Source organism: Haemaphysalis longicornis, unplaced genomic scaffold (genome assembly GCF_048455015.1).
Source record: "Haemaphysalis longicornis isolate Haplotype H1 unplaced genomic scaffold, Haemaphysalis longicornis Haplotype H1 scaffold_10, whole genome shotgun sequence".
NCBI lineage: Eukaryota > Metazoa > Arthropoda > Arachnida > Ixodida > Ixodidae > Haemaphysalis > Haemaphysalis longicornis.
In genome coordinates this window covers 97,587,613-97,605,510 of record NW_027526204.1, presented here as the reverse complement: position 1 = coordinate 97,605,510, position 17,898 = coordinate 97,587,613, and the positions used below count along the sequence as shown (strand labels likewise).

Genomic DNA, 17,898 nt, shown 5'->3' with positions numbered 1-17,898 from the left:
CAGGCAAGAAACTTTAGGAATCGTGGAATTTCTCCCTCATTCCTACTATGTAACATCAGCCGAAGTTAAAACGGTTCCTAATGAAATGAGATATCCAAGCCGCGTGTGACGAAAGAGTTACAGTCGATCGACCATTGCATGTCAGTGTTATAACAAAGGTTGCGGAGTTACCCTCAGAATACCTGAGGATATCAAAACTGCCCCAGGGATGAAAAAAACATTAACCTAATTAGAACGCTTGAAACATTTCTTGACAAACAGTTTGAAATAATGGTCTCACGCCTCATCACTCTTACTTACGAGTTATCTACAAAAGTAATATTGTACATCGCTAGCAACACAATTATAAACACCTAATTGAACAGGCCGGTAGAGTGATGGTTTAGGAACTACAGATCACAATCCTGCTATTACTGAGATAAACGGAAAACACCACGAATACCGCAAGTTATTAGAAACAATATAGGGTTTTTTGAGAACATAAAAGCCGGTATAGATTCGGCTACCACAAAGCCTAATTGTTGAGAATAGGGTCTAAGAAGGAAATCGGAATACTAGTGCCTCCAAAGGTGGGCGGATGACATCATCATAATCGGTAACACCAGGGAGACATTGAAAAACTTTCATCAACACTGTTGTACCTAGCGTTTGGCCACAGTGTAAGAAAGGACAAAATATCCAGTTGTTCATTCAGACAAACGAAGGAACACGTCTTCAGAACGCGTTTAAAGAAATGGCTATCAATGGAGAGTAGAAAAAATTCCACAAATGGAGTACTCTGTTAAACCATGAATGAATAAGTTTCCAGACAAACAAAGGTATCTTTACACTCTCTACAAATGTGGCTGGAAATCTTTGGAGAGGAATTCGTCTAAAACCAGCAGGCGCAAACAGCCAGACGCTCGTGATGACCATTAGAGTAATGATGATTGGCATGATGATGATGGTGGTGATGGTGGTGGTGGTGGTGGTGGTGGTTGCATTGATAATGCGGGTGGTCGGCGTCATGACATGAACGCATTTCTGAGTTCTCGCTCTTACTCTGGGGCCTTGAATCAAGCGTTGCAACCAGAATACGCCATCGTTCATGTAAGTACGCCAAAATTTACAGAAATAAATCATTCCTCCTAGCCAGCGTGGTAAAGCAAGACACTCGCAATTATGATGTCGTGGGTGGGGGAGCATGTTTGTTTCGCACTTCGCAAACAGTCTTTAAAGCAAATTATTTTAAGCAGTGTCCAATGTCAGAGACCACTTCTTTTATCCTCCATGCTGCCGGCCAAACGTACATACGAACGAAACCATAAAGTTTCGGACTGGGGATGCGGCTCTAATCTCCCAAGGCGGGTGCTATTGTTCCCCATAGACACCACCTCCTTCCCGCTACCTTATCAATAGCTGCGGAGGCCTCGTTGCAAGGACATCCCTATGAATTGTAACCCTTATATAAGGCAATTTCTTCTAAGATGTCATTATTGAAGAGCTGACCGAGTGTTCAAACTTCATGGGATTTCCTGAAGAGCACTTTAGTGCAACGAGCATTTTGTTTATTTTTACACCATGCATACAAACACATTTTGTGAATGTCTGCATATGTCAAGAAGTACCCAAGTTTTTCATCTTGCTTCTTTACCCATTATTTGCCAAGAATATTTTGCGAGTCATCATAGAGTAGCCTCCGGGGTAAACTAACCTAATTTATTTTACGTATTTGTAGCAATGTTTATAAGACACATAGAGCGCACAAAACTGCAGAATACACCACACACCTTCCAAATATCGCTATTCTAACCCCCTTTTCTGTTTTTGAAAACGTGATAACTCTTTACCACCTGCCTCTACCTAAGTATGAATTCGTGCCTTAACAATCATTTTCTCTAGCCTGTTAAGGAATAATTTCTACGTTCCATATATTTTCCCAGAACTAGCTTGCTACAGTTTAACGTGTAAACGTATTCGCCCTTTCCAGGAAGGCGTCGTTAATACTACACACGCCATTCGGCCAATAAAACACCGTACGAAGCGGTCCAGGAGAATTCCACACAAGATTTTCAATATTGATAAATATGTCAGCGGCACTGATACAAAACAAATAGAAGGTGCGTTACCCCTTAACATTCATCTTTCGAACAAACACCGTACCAAAGAAAGTACAATTCAACGAGTGAGGTCTATTGCGTTATTTGCGAACCTTTGAGAACCAAGGGCATGCTATACGCTGTGTCTGTTATAAAATCAACTGAACGTGTATAAAACAGAGAGAAGAAGTTAAAAAAGCCTGTTTTATTATTAACACGTTTGTAAAATCTACAAGAAGTCACCACTACCTTTCAATATTTCCCACGCAATCTATAGGGATGTTGGGGAAAATATTAGCATCATTCTATATTTAAAATAACGATAATCATGCTCATGTCTGGGATCCGCAAAGCAGAAATGTAGATTGTGGCGTCAGCCCACGGCAGTTTTAAAAGTCTATGCGGACATGACAGTCCCTTTTTTTGACTCCTGGCCCGGAGGAGGCAATGTCGACTCCTGCTTGGTCTTTCAGTTCGGCAGAACACGGACTCTTCTCTCCGACGCGCGCCCTCGGAATTCCCACAGCTTGTTGTACATAGTGCGTCTTGTACATGATCAACAAAAGGAGCAGTTCACGATGTCAGTATCCATGTGGTCCGCAAAGGTTTGCTTCTGGTGTCTCAAGGAGTAGGAAACGTACACCTGCCTCCCCCCCCCCCCCCGTGTGCGACATCGTCTTGAGTGGCCGCAGCCCGGATCTATTTTGCGTGCCAGGAACTGACCCCGAGAGAGAACTTACTAGTAGTAGTCTTTAGTTGTGCGGTGTGGCTCTGCTCTTTTTCTTGGCAATGGCTTTTCCGCCTGCAGGGTCAGGGCCTTGCGGTGACAGAGGTAGAGGGTGTGATGGAGTGGGCGGATGCTTGCGACCGCGTGTCCCGGCACCTAGACAGTTACCAGCATGATAGCGCGTTTTGTTGTGCAAAGTCTCTTCGCAGTCGTCTTGTGGAGCCGTCGACTGGAAGGCCGCCGAGTCACCACCGTGGTTCTGCTGTGGTAATAGATTTTAATGGTTCGGGTCAGGTGCTCCCTTGCATGCTAGCTGAGATCAATGTGACCCACCGCTACCAGTAGTGTTTTAATTTGACCAGCTCAGGGTCAAATTAAAACGTCCACCGTGCATGGGCAGGCCCACCTGCATGAGCAACTATGAGGTCGTTCGTGGTGCTGTCTATTTGTAAATACGGCGGTGACCATGAAGACATTAACCCTCTTGAGGTTGGGCTTCGCTCCGCGGCTGCGGTGTGCATCTCTTTAAGGTGGTTCATCCGGCTGGCCCTCAACATGGTTTTGGTGTTGCGGAAGAACACAGCTGCTGATGGGGGATAATAATCGGCGGCTCTGGATTTAGGTGACTCTGCGCTCGTAGCTGTATTAAGGAATGTTAAGGCTCCGTTAAGGTATAATAAGGAATAGGTGGTTTCCCGTCTCGCTGCGCGCTATGTTCCGCTCCTTTTTACGGCGCTGAGGCAGCCAATTGATCGCCTGATAGCAAGGACAGACAAATTTCCGGGCAGACTTCTGACTGTCTTCACGGCCGGTAGGGAGGCGGCAGTGGCGTTATCAAAAAAGAGAGAGGAGCCAATATTTAAAGAAACGACATTCTACAAAAAGGAGCATTCGTGTCTCAGTATCGAGCAAAGCAGATACCGTATAATTGTGAAGTATAATCCAATATCACTTAAGTTGATTATTGACCTCCTGTCAGTGAAATCTACTGAAGGTTCACATCGGGAGCTATTGGTGCGATTGCGCACCCGGAACAATACTGATCGCGCGGCGCGAACAAAGTCCCGGTTGATACCCCTCTAGTAGTTATTGTGGATTTGGAGCACCTTAGATGTAAAATTAGAGTGATGCACTCATGTGGTCCGTACACATTTCGAGGTGCAGTTTCTACTTTAAGGTGTTTCTTTTCTTTGAAATTCATGTACCCAGGGATGTACTTGAAATAATTGTATGACGTTTTTACTTTTCTTCGTATCAACCACGTTTTGAGCTTGCCAACAAGGCACCATCTTCTACCACTTCAACGCTATCGGCCTGCTTATCCTCCAACCAAATCAGCCGGAGTTTAGACAATTTGATTGCTGATTACCAACCTGGTTTGGGAAATGAACACTAACTATAATGTCGCCATAAGTCAATTTGAGTTTGAGCTGCTACTCCTGCAATGTTTGAACAAAATAAACTTCGATGTTTTGGCACATTATAGAAACTCATTCATGTGAGCCTTTATCTCAGTGTAAAATAGCAGTAATTTTATCACCTAACCAGCGTCTCTGAATTTACTCTAACACACTTTCTTAGACTCATTTGAAAAGCAGGAAACCGTACCAGCGATCTACAAAAAACTTTCATGACCCTATGTATGGAAAAGTATGGAGGTAAAGCGCATGATATGTATCGATAGATCGCTTTGCCAAGTTGTAGCTACACAAAGACATTATTGTCTTTGCATGGTCTCAGCTGAAATATTGTCCTATGTTGTTTCGAAGGTGTACAAAGTATCTGCATTTTCAGCTGAATTTTTTGAGAGCGCAAGAATAAGGCGTTTAAGGAGGCACCGGAAAAAACTCATTCGCAACGGCACGGTTGCTCCACAAAGACACCGACCAGAGGAGCGCGGTAAAGTCCCGTTTTCCGCACTTAATCTATGCGCGATTCACAATAGGTGTAAATTCCTTTCTGAAAAGTTTGCGTGTCAGTTTCCCCCATTTTTTACTCATGATTCAGGCAAATATGTATACAATGCATTGCCAAGTACTAGGAAAGAGCTACCAAATGACTCATATTCCTAGAAGCACGATTGAGTTGTTCGAGGGTGCTTACCAATACTCAGTTTCGTTTAATCACCCAGTGCCATTCGAAGCTTAGCAACTGGAAGATCCACTGTTTAGCTCCATGAGAAGATCGTTATTTGTTGAGTCATATTTATTACACATGTCAGACTTTATTGGCCTAACAGACATTCAATATTTTGCAACATACCAATTGTACTTTCAACCTGCGACGTACGAGTTTCTAATATTACCGTGTTTGGGAATACACAGAACCTAACTCGTGGTTTCGGGTTGTCTCTATCAGCAACACCTTTATTCGTAAAACAGACGAAGGTCTTCAAGTACAAGGACAGGCTCGGTCCCAGCCATGCACGTCGTTAAGGCAAATTTTTCATGCCTCAAAGTATTTATAGGGCTCTAAAAACATTGTAAAATTTCACTTCTCTTGTTTCGGCTTACCGCTGGGCTTCTTAAACACTTTGGTTTATCCTTCCCAAAGAAGAAGTTACAAAGATAACGATTAGGTATGTAATGCATCTCTGAGTTCTAGTCCCAGCACAGCCCAAAGGACAGCCTAAATCCGCTGCTAGAGGCATTATTTGCTTGAATTGCTCATAGTCACAAACAACGTGCTGCAAATCTTCCCGTATGTAGGTAGGCACAATGGCGAAGTTAACTGGTTTATTTTGAAGCGGAAGTATCGCGTGTAGGCGACATTCCGCACCATATGTTGAAGTGCTGCCGCATGTTTAGATAGTCGAGGTGTCATCATGAAGTTAGACTGTAGGTCGACCGGCCTGGGAGGTGCATTACGACTGAATGCGACTGGCGAATTTTTACCGCTGCTTTCTCCATGCAATGCTCGATGCAAGGATTGAAGCACCTTTTCCGATGAATGGTACTGCTATATTTGTCGCATTTACATCACGTGTATTCCGTGTTGCAGTTTATGTGCATTAACGTTACTGGCCATGCCGTACTTAGCAGGAAAGCACTACAGCGCTATGCGGTGGTGCGTCGGCAGTTCTTGTATATGCAGTTCCCGTATGTTTAAAACAAGCTAATGCATGTATACCGGAAAAGACGCTAGACAATGAGATGCAACTTGAGAGTCCGTGAAAATAAACCGCTCACGTGCGTGCCCCTTGATGATGTAGACAGAGGCTACCCGCAGAGCTGCAAGTAGCTGTATACAAGGTTCTGTGCCTGAGCATGGCACTGAATATATTACGTTAACAAAATATACGCCAATGTCGTGGATGACCCGGCTATTCGCTGACCTGTCTGTGTAACGATGGGTGCGCCCTTCGTATATGACGAAGATGTACTCAAGAGAAATAACGTAGCCCGGGAGCGGCTATATGCTTCTTGCGCGTAATTGCAGGAAATCTTGCTTTTTGTGGTCGGAAACATCTAATGTAACTTCAGAGTACGTACTGGCTGCTAGTAATGCTTGAGGAATAAGTCACACAGTTTTGGTTGCCAAGCTTGGTACATACTAGATTACGACCGCATTATCTTGCCACAATCCGCAGTCGCACGCAAATCAGGTCGTGCGTGCCGAGAGCAAAGGGTGACAGCCGTGTACATCCTGTTATAGTTCCCGCAGGAGTGTTTTATGGCGCAATAAAAATCTAAAATTACGCGCTTTCAAGCTTTCGAGAACCTTCGCAGTTTCTTTTGAGAGAGAGGCCGAAACACGAATGCCGTACCTTATTAGATCAACGCTGCGCGTTTAGAACAGGCCGTGAACAGCATTTCAGAAAAACTACAGGCGTTATTTGACAACGGACAGAATATGCGGGTAAATGGCGCAAGCGTGTCATTTAAACGACCTATATATGGAGGCCAGGTGAGAGACCTGTGAAATGTCATCCGCAGAAACGTGTATATCGGAACGTACGAAACTGCATTGCGCTCAACAGTGGGGCCTTAGCTCATGAAGTCACGCTTCATAAATGCCGTCGCAACGCGTTTGCTTCATGGTATTTGCAGCCATCGTATTGCGAATAACGCTGCAATATGGTAGCTTGTTCTCTGCAATCTCACCACAGCACACGCCTGTTACGGCCTGGGTTCCATATGCCGATGCTGTCTGTACGGAAGAAAATTTCAACGGACTGTGGCAAGCTTTTTAGAGGTCTGTAAAGGAGATGTTGAAGAGGATGGGTCCAAGCAGTCATACTCACTAACACCTCGGGTGCCTGCGCAGCGATGCATCTCGGAGAAATAGTGGGATCCGCAAGCCCATGTGTGTCTTGAGGCCTGAAGGCTTCACACAGCGGGCCATGCTGTATTAAGCCTATAGTACGTACAGAAACACTGCAATTGTAATGCTCTGCCGACAAATCGCTTGCTTCATATTATAGGCAGAGAAGATGCTTTTGTTGGTGCTGCAAGACCGTCGTGAAAATGAGCTATCTGTACCCCGTATGTATTCCTGGCAGTCACATCCCAGTGCCGGCGATAGAACATCATCTTGTCCATCACCTTGCCGACAGTGCTCGGGAGCCTATGGGACCGTAAGCATCCGCAGCAGTTGAAATTTTACTGGGCAGAGAACTGGCACAGTGCTGGAGTGTTCCCAATTTGGTTCTAGGTTTCAGGTCATCCGTGAGCGATTCAAACTGATCGCGGCGCACCCTTCTCTGCAAGTTAGTAACGAATTGCGTAGGTCGCATCCTACAAACGTTGGTTCGTAGATTTATTTCTTGGAGCAGTGCAGTGCAGCAACAGTTGAGACATGAATAATGGCTTGCTGATGGGAGACATCATATTCAAAGAGTTCTCGCTTGGGGCCAAAGATGGTGCTACACATCTCCATAATTAGAGAAATAACAAAAAAATTAGAAAACCATAGCATATAAGCGTCTTTTCCTACGAGTAGCAAACTCTGGCTGTTAAGAACTCCCACTGCAAGCAAGCGGCATAAAAATGTCACGCATTAGTAGACAATTGTCAGAATTCTTGCACATGTTTCGACTCATAGCCAACATGTTATCACCAAATTTGCCTGGAGTTAGGCGTAAAAAAAGTTTGATTTTTTTAAAAAACGATTGAAACAATTGTAAGCGTTGCTTCTCAGCCGCAAGAGACAGCACCAGTCCTGAGGAGATAAGTGTAATTGGTTGATTTGCAGACAACTAAACAGCAATTGTAGTAATGGCCGGGCTTCAAGGCTATGGCCATTTATGAATGCGACTTTTGAAATCCATGACATCAGGGCGCTAATGAACCTTCAATCCCCTTATTGTGATAGACGTTTGAAGTTAAGCACATAGCTTGCACAATTAAAATGAATATGCGAGAATGGGCGCTTCCCTGATTTGTGATCTGTGGCTTATTCTTGATTGAGTTTCTGAAACTCAAAACTTTCCTCTCTGAAACTTTGGAGAACCATACGCAATTACATTGGTACAATTTCTTCCACGTATGCAGGTTCACCTCCGAATGGTGGCGAGCAAATTAAGATAGCACGGGAATTGCGGTTTGAGATAGAAGTTCACTGCGTCGCGGATGCAGTTTTGGCAGCGATTTACAATTTCCAACGAGGCATCGCATTATATATTGCGACACTTATGAATGTTGTGAGTATTTCCGCCTTTGCATATTACAAATCCATCCGGACAACTGGTCGTAACCACTGTTTAACAGTCCGCCTTAATAGTGAACCGATAAATTTCGGGCACTGTTTTACGTTATCTGCCCGGCAAAAACTATGTAGCGGTGCTAAAATAAATATTCGAGAGGCAGTAAGACATTCCGCCGCGAAAAGGCCACTTATGTACGAGACGAAAGCAGCTTGTTTTGCTGGTGAAGAGGATGTTTCTGCGAAGAAGCCTGTACTAGTGGGAGGAAAGTAAGCTACAGTAGTGGAAGCAATTTTTGCTCCTTATGGCTGCAGTAAGTAAAATACATTCAATGCATTGGACCCCAAAAGCAGGACACCGCGTTTCTTCACGAGCGAAGGCGGCCGCAGCAGGGAGCTTGGAAGAATTTCGTCCGGGTTAGCCTTTACTCATTGAATTTCTTGCGCTTTTGCGCTCTAGCGAAGCGCACATTCCTAGGTGTAAGGTGAACGCATCCCGATACTTAGTAAAGCTGCTACCAAGGCTCCTAAGATCACAAGAAGACGTCATAATGCTCGGTGGAATGAGTGCTTGAGACCGTAGACAGAGGACGCCGATTTTCTTCACGAGGGAAGGCTGTCGCAGTGGAGAGCTTCGAATTTTGTCATGAAAGGCATTTCTCATCGATTTTCTCGATTTTTTGCGCAATAGCAAGGTGCACAATCCTAAGAGTAGTGTGGCTGCACCACTAGCGTTAAAATGGCGGTGACGGAGGCTACTAATACCAGAAGGACAGGCCATAATGCAAAGTGGAAACAGTGCTTTCTACCGCAGACATAAGGATGCCGCTCGACTTCACGAGCGAAGGCTGCCGCAGCGAGGTGCTTCGGATTTCGTCAGGTATAACCTTGCTGGCTGAAATTTTCAGCTCTTGCGCTATAGTGAGCGCGTATTTCTAAGAATTAGGCGAACGAATCCCAAGCCTTAAAAAGGCAGCGACTGAGGCTTATTTCAATAGGAGACGCCATAATGCACAGTGGAAGCAGTGCTTTAGCCCGCTGACAGAGATTGCCGCGTTTCTTCACGAGGGAAGGTTGTCGTAGCGGAGAGCTTCGAATTTCGTCAGGGATTGCTACGAAGTGGGCACAGACAATTGAAGCAAAAAAAAAGAAACACTGGAAATATATAGGATAGAGAAACTATAAATTAGGAAGGACGGTTTCTATGGCAATACGAGAGGCAGTGCATTGCTCTGCGAAGCATGGGCATAGACGGGTATCTGCAGGCAGCAGGATGAAACATGGGCATGCTGCAGCAGTGATCAGAAAACTATAGACCATACGACCGCCGCGAGGGGAGGGGGAATCGACGCTGGCGGAGGTTTCGGATTTGGGGCGAGGGGGAACCTCAACTTCAAGGCTATAGAGGCGGCGTAGAGGTGACTGGACTGGTGTGGTGGTGGAAAAAAAGTAGGGAAGGGATGGGTACCCAAGCGCGGTAATCATACGGATGATAATTTAGAACAGCGAGGGGAGAAAAAAGGGGGTGGGTGCGATGAGTTTAAAACAGGGATGAGGGGGAATCGGGGGAAGAAGCAATTCTATTAGGTTAGCAAGGAGTAGGACAAGTAAGTGGAATAAAACAAGGAAGAGGGTTGCTGGCAACCGACGCTCTGATTTAAAGGGAAAGCCAATAATCATCATCATCATCACCATCATAGTTGTATCCCCAAAGTTGGCACTTCCGCAGTACAGATTTATAGCAGTCATTGCAAAGAAAAAGTAGCCTTAATATGCGACACTATTGATAATACTGATCCCCAGACATATCCCTTAGGCATAGATAGGTATATTGAATATTACACTGGTGTGTAACGAACCTTCCAAAGGTTATCGAAGTGTACGTGGGCGAACTTACTGTTTGGTTAAATAACCAGCCACAATCCAATTTAGGTTGAAGCTATCCTTAATTTCAAAAACTTTATGCTGTATTGCAGTTCCGGCGTGTCACCGTAATTTCACAGACGCCGATTCGTATGTCTTGACAGTTACGTACTTTCAGAAGTGATTCCTAAGCCAGCAATTTGTAAGCAATTTACAATATTTTTACCATCAGTTTTTTCTAATATACCAAATGAATTCTTCGAGTAAACGAGGGAAACCAGTAAGAAATAAGGTTTGCATGTTGCTCAAATATACTAGAGTGCCGTGTTTCGTACTGTAGGAACTGTAAAAAGCGTAAAATCTTTTGTCGTGATGTCATAACGTTTGGGTATGTACCTTACAACAATAATCAGGAGAAACAAAGAAGTACAGTACGATACAATTATTCCACATTGCCGTTTTTTATTATGGGTCACGCTCGAGTGTCACCAAAAATATTTTGCTTGAGTCCTGGCTTGGGAAACACCATGGCAAATCTCCATTTTCCTCAGGTGAAATTGAAGATTCGAACAATGCGATTGACCCGAATGAGTGTTCGTGTAGTTGGAATCCGATCATTGGTAAGTGCATGCAGCTGCAAACTGAACATTTGTGTTTGTAAAGCTACAGCACCTCTTAATCTCCTAATAGCGCTACAAGACAGTTTTTGAGACTCAATCTTATCTGAAACCTGCAGGTGGCGTACGAAGGGGAGATGTAAAGGCATTATCCCTCCCCAGGACAAAGGTTCGAGGAAGGGATGGAAGGGAAAAGCCCACGAACTACTTAGCTTGAAAAGCACACTAAGGGTACAGAAGTCTGCTTAAACGTCTTGAATGGCAAAGCAATTTAGCTTCCCTGGCATTGTACGTCTGCTGTACTTCTGCCATGTCGACGTACTGGCGTCATCGACTGTCGAAATAGCTTAGCTGACGCAGAAGCTAGCGGTGCAGACGCCGTTAAAAATCACTGCTTACGAGTTCCTGCGCAGGTCACTCGGACAGCTGCCATGAACGCCAGGGAGACTGACGGGTCCGTGTTTAGTACTATGAAGCTACAAGCGCCATACGCTCGTTTTAAACATTTTTAGCGAAACAGTATGTATAATCCCACCAGTATTCTGTGACCATCTATTTTTACAAGTTGCTGCATTTCCTGAGTTAAGTATTGCCGTGCAGCCAGCGTCGTTTTTATCACGCTGGAGCATGTTTATCTTTAAGTGCACTACCCACGGCTGTTTTAATTTAGCATGAAATAGTATATTTCGCATTGCTTAACTACAATAATCTTATAGGGGATATGTTCAAGCGCCCTATACAGTTATAAACTGTGCCAGGGTATTCTGTTTAATATATTGTCCGAAATGAACAAAGTTTATGATACAAAAAGTCGGACCGCTTGTGAGAATTAAAATGTAGAAAACACAAAGTATTTTTCAATAAAAGAGAAAAGTCGGGCATAGGGTGCAAACCCCGCATAATGAGCGACCTATCCTGTGTTTTCTAGCTCATGATATGGCATAACTACCAGAAGAAGCATTTTGAGGAAGTGGTCGCAGCAAAGGACCTTCAAAACAACTGATCTAACCTTTAAGTGAACTCGAAACAACGAGGACCAAATGCGCTGTCCGTTTCGAACGAGAAAAACGGTGTACCCAATCTACTTGAGGCCTGTAAATTGTCAAAATAACATCAAATAAACCGAATAAGAAACGTATGGTTAACCGTTATTTTTAAACCGCATTGTTAACCCTAATGACAGTTTAAGCAGCGCTGTTCACCGGAGACACACGAACATCGAATATTTGACATGCTGTTAGCGCCGTAAAAAATTGTAGCTTTTTTTATGCCATCCGCGCTCATCCGAACTAGACATCGCCGCCTTTGCAGAGAATTAATAAAGCTTAGCAGTTTAAGACGCCTTTACCCTTTACATACAGTTCGATTTTGTATGTCAAACACCAGTATCATTTACTTCCCGGCATTTTGTGGTAGTCTAGTGCATTGAACTATACGTAAATTATTAGAAGGGAAAGAAATATGACGAAAACTACTAACCTGGAAGCTCCTAAATATTGCGTAAAATTCATAAATGAATAGCCTTCGCGATTTTTTTGTTGAGTCGACTGGTGGGTGGGGACCTTGTCTCTGGGGTTTATCCTTGCGGTAACGCAGGAGGGGAAACTTCTTGTGATTGGGTTATGGTTTGTTCAGCGCCACCTCGTACTGCAAAAACCGAAGACATTTGCCATAGATTGTTTTTATTTTGTTCTTACCGCGGCTACCTGACACGCCGCTTTTTTACAAGTACTGCTTTTTTTGCTTGCATTTCGACTTGTGTTGTGTCTAAAAGTGTAGATTAAAAATAGGTCATCAAAAGGTGACACCCCTTCTTTCTATGTATTTGATTTCTTTGTTTCCTCTTTTTCCAACGGCCAGTATTTCACTTTTTAAGTTGAAAACTTTTTCTCTGCATTTTCAACTGAATAGCACTTTTGCCGGTGCTATCAGCAATCATGGCTTGCCTGAATCATGCCACAAGTGATAGCAGCTTACAAACAATGCCTATAATTACTTATCCTGCAGGTATAAGCACAAAAAACACCACTCAAGCACGAAAGCACATAGAAAATTTGTAAGAAACCACCAAAACTGAATCTTTTTTTCAATCACTGCTCCGAAAAATTGTGCCATGGACAAAATGATGTTCTTATTGGCGAAGTGCACTTCAATTCTTTCTCTTGGATGTGACAATTATTAGATTAGTTACGTCAAGCTCTTTTAAAATGTTAGTTTGCCTGTTAACCCAATTTCACGTATGAAATGCCCTCCAGGCTACTACCTGCGTTACCAATATGCATTCAAACGAGTTAACCACTCCGAATTCTAGGTGCTAATGCGTAAGCCTCGATAAAAACTGTCTTCTCCAGAAGAAAAATATAATGGTGCTGTTTTGCTTTCTTGATCATGTTTCCATAATAGAATTACACCGCAAAAGATGAGAACGCCACTTAAAGAAGTCCCGTGCAAGAGCCTTTTAGATGCCTCCTCTCAATTTCTTTCTACAGTACACACAGCTAATTTGTTCAAAACTCTTTATTGGCTTGGATTACCGTAATGTCTTGAGGCATAGCTTGGAGATTCAAGATCCATCATGTTGGAACTAGCTTTGCATATGCGTCGTACTCTCTTCTTGGATTTAGGGGAAACTTTTAGCCACAGAGCTGAAAACCACTCTCCTACTGCGCAGCACTTTGTTTTTGCATGGTTTTACTCGTGTTGCACATCGATTTTAGCCCAAACAGCGTTCAGACTGCTTTTCATTACTGCCCTGCGGACACGTTCCTTACACATTTTTTTTTTGCTTTGCATCAACGACTTTCATGCATGTTCAGAGAGAAGGCTATGAAAGCGACCTGGTGGTGTTAAATGGTGATACGCTTGATGTCCACCAAACTCTCGGCAGGTTTGCTCATTACGTTAGAGCAGACCCCATGTTGAGTAGAGCAGACATCGCCGTTCTTTTGACAGGGTAAGTAATAATATCTATACTTTACATTCCCAGCATTAAGCATTACTTTCTGTCTTTGGCTACAGTACAAACTATTGTGCATTTGTAAGCAACCGTTCCACAACAATATAGGTTGACAATTTTGGGGGTTTTGTTAACTCTTGTCACACGACAGCATTTCACTACATAAAGTAGAATCAAGCAGTTGAAAACGCTGGAAAGCAATTATGGCCCGTGTAGCAAAAACCTTCTATCTGGTAACCACAGTAGCGTGCCTTGACATAGGCGACAACTGCCTGGTTCATTAAATGAAAATATTGGCGACGCCTCACCAGCTCTCTTCAAGAAACATAACATAAGTGCTGCTTCAGATTTTGCTGTACAAGAAGCACTGAAGGCAAAGTGTTTATTGGCAAGGAAAGTCAGACCGAATACACGAAACCTCCTCACAATTTATGTGAACACTAAATACCGCAAACTCCTAGAAATTGCCAAATTAGATAAAGCGCTTTCATTCGTAGTTTCCCTTGCAGTGAATAGTTAGGCACAAAAATGGCTCTTTGAATCGCTGCAAACTCCAAGCGACAAAGCTACTGGTGTAGCGAAACATACAGCATCACAAGTAAATGATTATCACATACCTGACTCTGATCTCCTTTTTTTTCAGGAGGGACACAGTCAGTTATAAAAACGGCGCAAACCGAAATAATATGGGCAAGTGAGGTCTTTTAACTTCTTTAGAAGAGCTAGTTTGCAAAAAGAGAATTAGGAAACGTACAGGGGACGTCTGTATTCCTTGATCAATCGAGTAATACAGCAGTCGACTTAAGGAATCAAAATCCTGCTTCGAGAAAGCGAACACTGCATTGCCCACTCACCCACTACAGGATGGGGGAGAAAAAATGACTCTATTATACTGTCATGGTAAATGACGACCGACGTATTAGCGATTGTACAGTGCTAGACAATGGTTCGCTCATTTATTTTTTATCGCTTGTTAACTATAGGGGCAATATCGTTGCAATTACGGTGATGTACACCACATGGCTATGCACATGGCTAGGTACACCACATTAAACAAATTCTTCGCCAAAGTTAGTCACACACGACCGTTGTTGAGCAGTTGAGTAACTGGAATTAGTGCGGCAATCAAAGCAAACTTTTGTGGCCCAAACTGAGTAAACCACTCTTTCAAATATCGACATTGAATTCACCAGCGACCATCACAGTTGATGTGTCCTCACGGCTAACATGTGGAAATTTCCTCGTTGTAAAATTCTCAATATCCTAGTTTTGTGCGCCTCAATATATACACACATTAGGGACTACAATTCTAACTTTAGTTTGCAGGGCACGTATATCCCCACAGTCGATGACATTATGATGGTATGGCTCGAGGCTGAATGAATTATATGGAAAGTTCCGTCTGTACTTGACCTTTATGCATTGGTTAGTGGATGTTAATTCTTGATGTTCAGCAATCGAAATCCTTCTAGCATAAACTCGTTCTACGACTGGTCTCATTTTAAGACGTCAATACCAGTCAAGTGTTCGACGAAACTTCTTCTGCTCAGGGCTCATATTTGGGAGTGCAAAATCACGGTCACTGACGAAGTCAAAATAGAACGTGTCACGTTTCCGAACCCCAACGGCTTTTTTGTTCACAATGAAGCCGGAAACACGGCGTCGTAAATTAGTATGCACGCGATATGGCACAATTAATTCGAGTAGATTGATGGCAAGTTGCCATCACTCTGTTGACAGTACGTGGAATGGATTAAATTATCAGTGACTCGGGGAAAAGGGGAGAAGTGAACTTTTTCAATTTGCTATAATGGGAGCGTCCCTCAGGACCCATGTGGGTTCCGAAACGTGAGAAGCTTGGTTTTAACTTAGCAGTTACTGCGACTGTCCACTCCCACAAATTGGTGTTACAAGTTCAGGGAGGCATGTTGGGAAAGCTGAGCCTAACAATGTCAATATGCAGTGATAGGTCGATGTCAGTTGTTATACTGTAGTTGCAACTGTATAGATAAAAACAGGATGGACCATTTTGGTAATAGACATTCAGGCTACAATTACTGACGACTATTTCCGGAGTGTTTTCAGCCTGCTACTGTGTTCTGTGGTGAATTTTGACGCAATATCTCGTCCATCACAGTAAGTTTTCTGTAGCTTTCGTCCCTCTTCATAGGCTGGCATTTTTCGAGAGCCGCAACAATGTCTCACCTTCTCAGATCATCCCCCAAAAAAGAAATACATTGTCCCTGCACCCTAATTATAAGAGAAATATACATTAGGTATAATTCAGATATCAATGTATTTTAACACTCATTTTTTATTGTAAGTACGATAAAAATCTATGAGCTTTCTGTACCAATCTTAACCAATCATAAAATCAGTCAACATTTTTGACACAAGAGCTCTTCCATCAATGTGTGGGTGCCGAAAAATCTTTTTTGCGTGCCTGAAAAATCCTGCCATCCCAGTAATTTACACCTTGACTGCGCGAAGTTACAGCACATTTGTCGAAAGTTTGTTTTGCGGCTTTTTATGTAGTTCAACTCACGCGAACACGTTATTTACTTGTTATAGTAGAACGCAAGATAACCTAGAGCCTAAGTTTATTCTTTACTCTTTCAAAGTCAATCGGAACCAAACGCTTTTAGCGGGGTATCCCCTATCGTCCGCAGGCCCACAAAGGCCATTGTTAATTCCGTTTCACAAATCTTCAAATTCACCATTTTAGAGACACCCCTGAAGAGGCCATATTGAGTTTGTTTTGTATCAGTCCCACTTCGTCTTTCGAAGTTTGTTACACCTTCGATATCCTTATACCTGTCTACAGAATGAAGAGTAATTCATCAAACCTGACCTTAGCAGTTTGAAGGGAAATTATGCAGCCAAACAGCTCTTCTTTTCGGTATAAAGGAGTCCACACTTGTCATGACACTTCTTTTGGGGAGGCATTTTGATTTTTGGCTAGAAATAGATTGCATAACGTCACCACCCCTCTAGATATAAATGTCGAATAAATTTAACTTCTTTCAGCCGAACTCCAAGTATTCATTATTTCCTCGAAAGCAGCTTTTAAACCTCCCGATGGGAGCCCATAGAGTTTCCAAGTGCCTTTGCCACATGCATAAATAGGAGTTTTTTTTTTTTCAATAGGCACAGAGCCATGGTGTTATATCGAGGATTTCTGTCCGACAAAATGAGCCAATAGAGCAACTGATGTTGAAAGTGCAAGTCAAAAAGTTCCAACTCCACCAAGAGCGCCACCATTTTGTAGTGACGTCACAACTGCGCTGAGGCCAGCGGATGTGTTGTTTCTATTATCGCAATGAATATTTCAACGCTGCTTTCAAAAGACGTCCTGATGGTGACTTGCATTGCCATTCTAGACTATACTATGGCTCCTTTCCCACCTGTAAAACTTTGTCCTTTCAAGACTGTCTTTCTGGGAAGCGGTTAGGCCTTTAGCTTTGGCTAAGTTCATAATTTTCTAAACATGTCAGAGCCTAGTCACCGCTAGCCTGGCCGCCGTGTCAAGAGACATGACGAGTTTCTGCAGCACGTAGGATCCAAACTGCACGTAACCTACGTTGCACAACCATGGGCTGATGTCGCGCTGAAGTCTATTTGCAGGGGCCATTCCCTGTGCTCTTCCACTTGTGGGATAAATAATATCAAATTTAAGTAGGTTCCACTCATCACTGGTCACTCCTTTGTGGGTGCAGATATTCTGTTGAGTAAATGTAGCGAACCGTTGAATTATACTACAAAACAATTAGGTGTAAGTACCCTTGTACCGATTATTGAGAGAAAAAAACCTTTGTACATGGATGTAGTTGTACTTCTATTTAGCGCAGTGCAATAAAAAGCATTAAAAGGAGTAAATACTCCACAGCGGGCACGTGACTTTAAGATTGAACTTGGCGGTAGACATGCTCGTTGTACGCATTCTAAATTTATTTTTATTAAAAACTTCGCGTTTCCTCTCGTGCTTTTTATAGATTTTATGGGCGTAATTGCTTT

The 17,898-nt window shown here is 43.2% G+C and overlaps 1 protein-coding gene across 1 annotated transcript in view; it reads left to right on the top strand.

Moving 5' to 3' along the window:
• LOC144158918 (uncharacterized) overlaps positions 1–14,717 on the top strand; it is a 29,198-nt gene extending 14,481 nt beyond the window's left edge. The window contains exons 3-8 of the mRNA XM_077690106.1: positions 1,970–2,099; positions 4,600–4,704; positions 8,298–8,446; positions 10,863–10,931; positions 13,745–13,881; positions 14,528–14,717. Of these exons, the coding sequence (XP_077546232.1) occupies positions 1,970–2,099; positions 4,600–4,704; positions 8,298–8,446; positions 10,863–10,931; positions 13,745–13,881; positions 14,528–14,582 (645 nt within the window). The 3' untranslated portion in view covers positions 14,583–14,717. The remainder of the gene's footprint in view (positions 1–1,969; positions 2,100–4,599; positions 4,705–8,297; positions 8,447–10,862; positions 10,932–13,744; positions 13,882–14,527) is intronic.
• Positions 14,718–17,898: the final 3,181 nt, after the last annotated feature.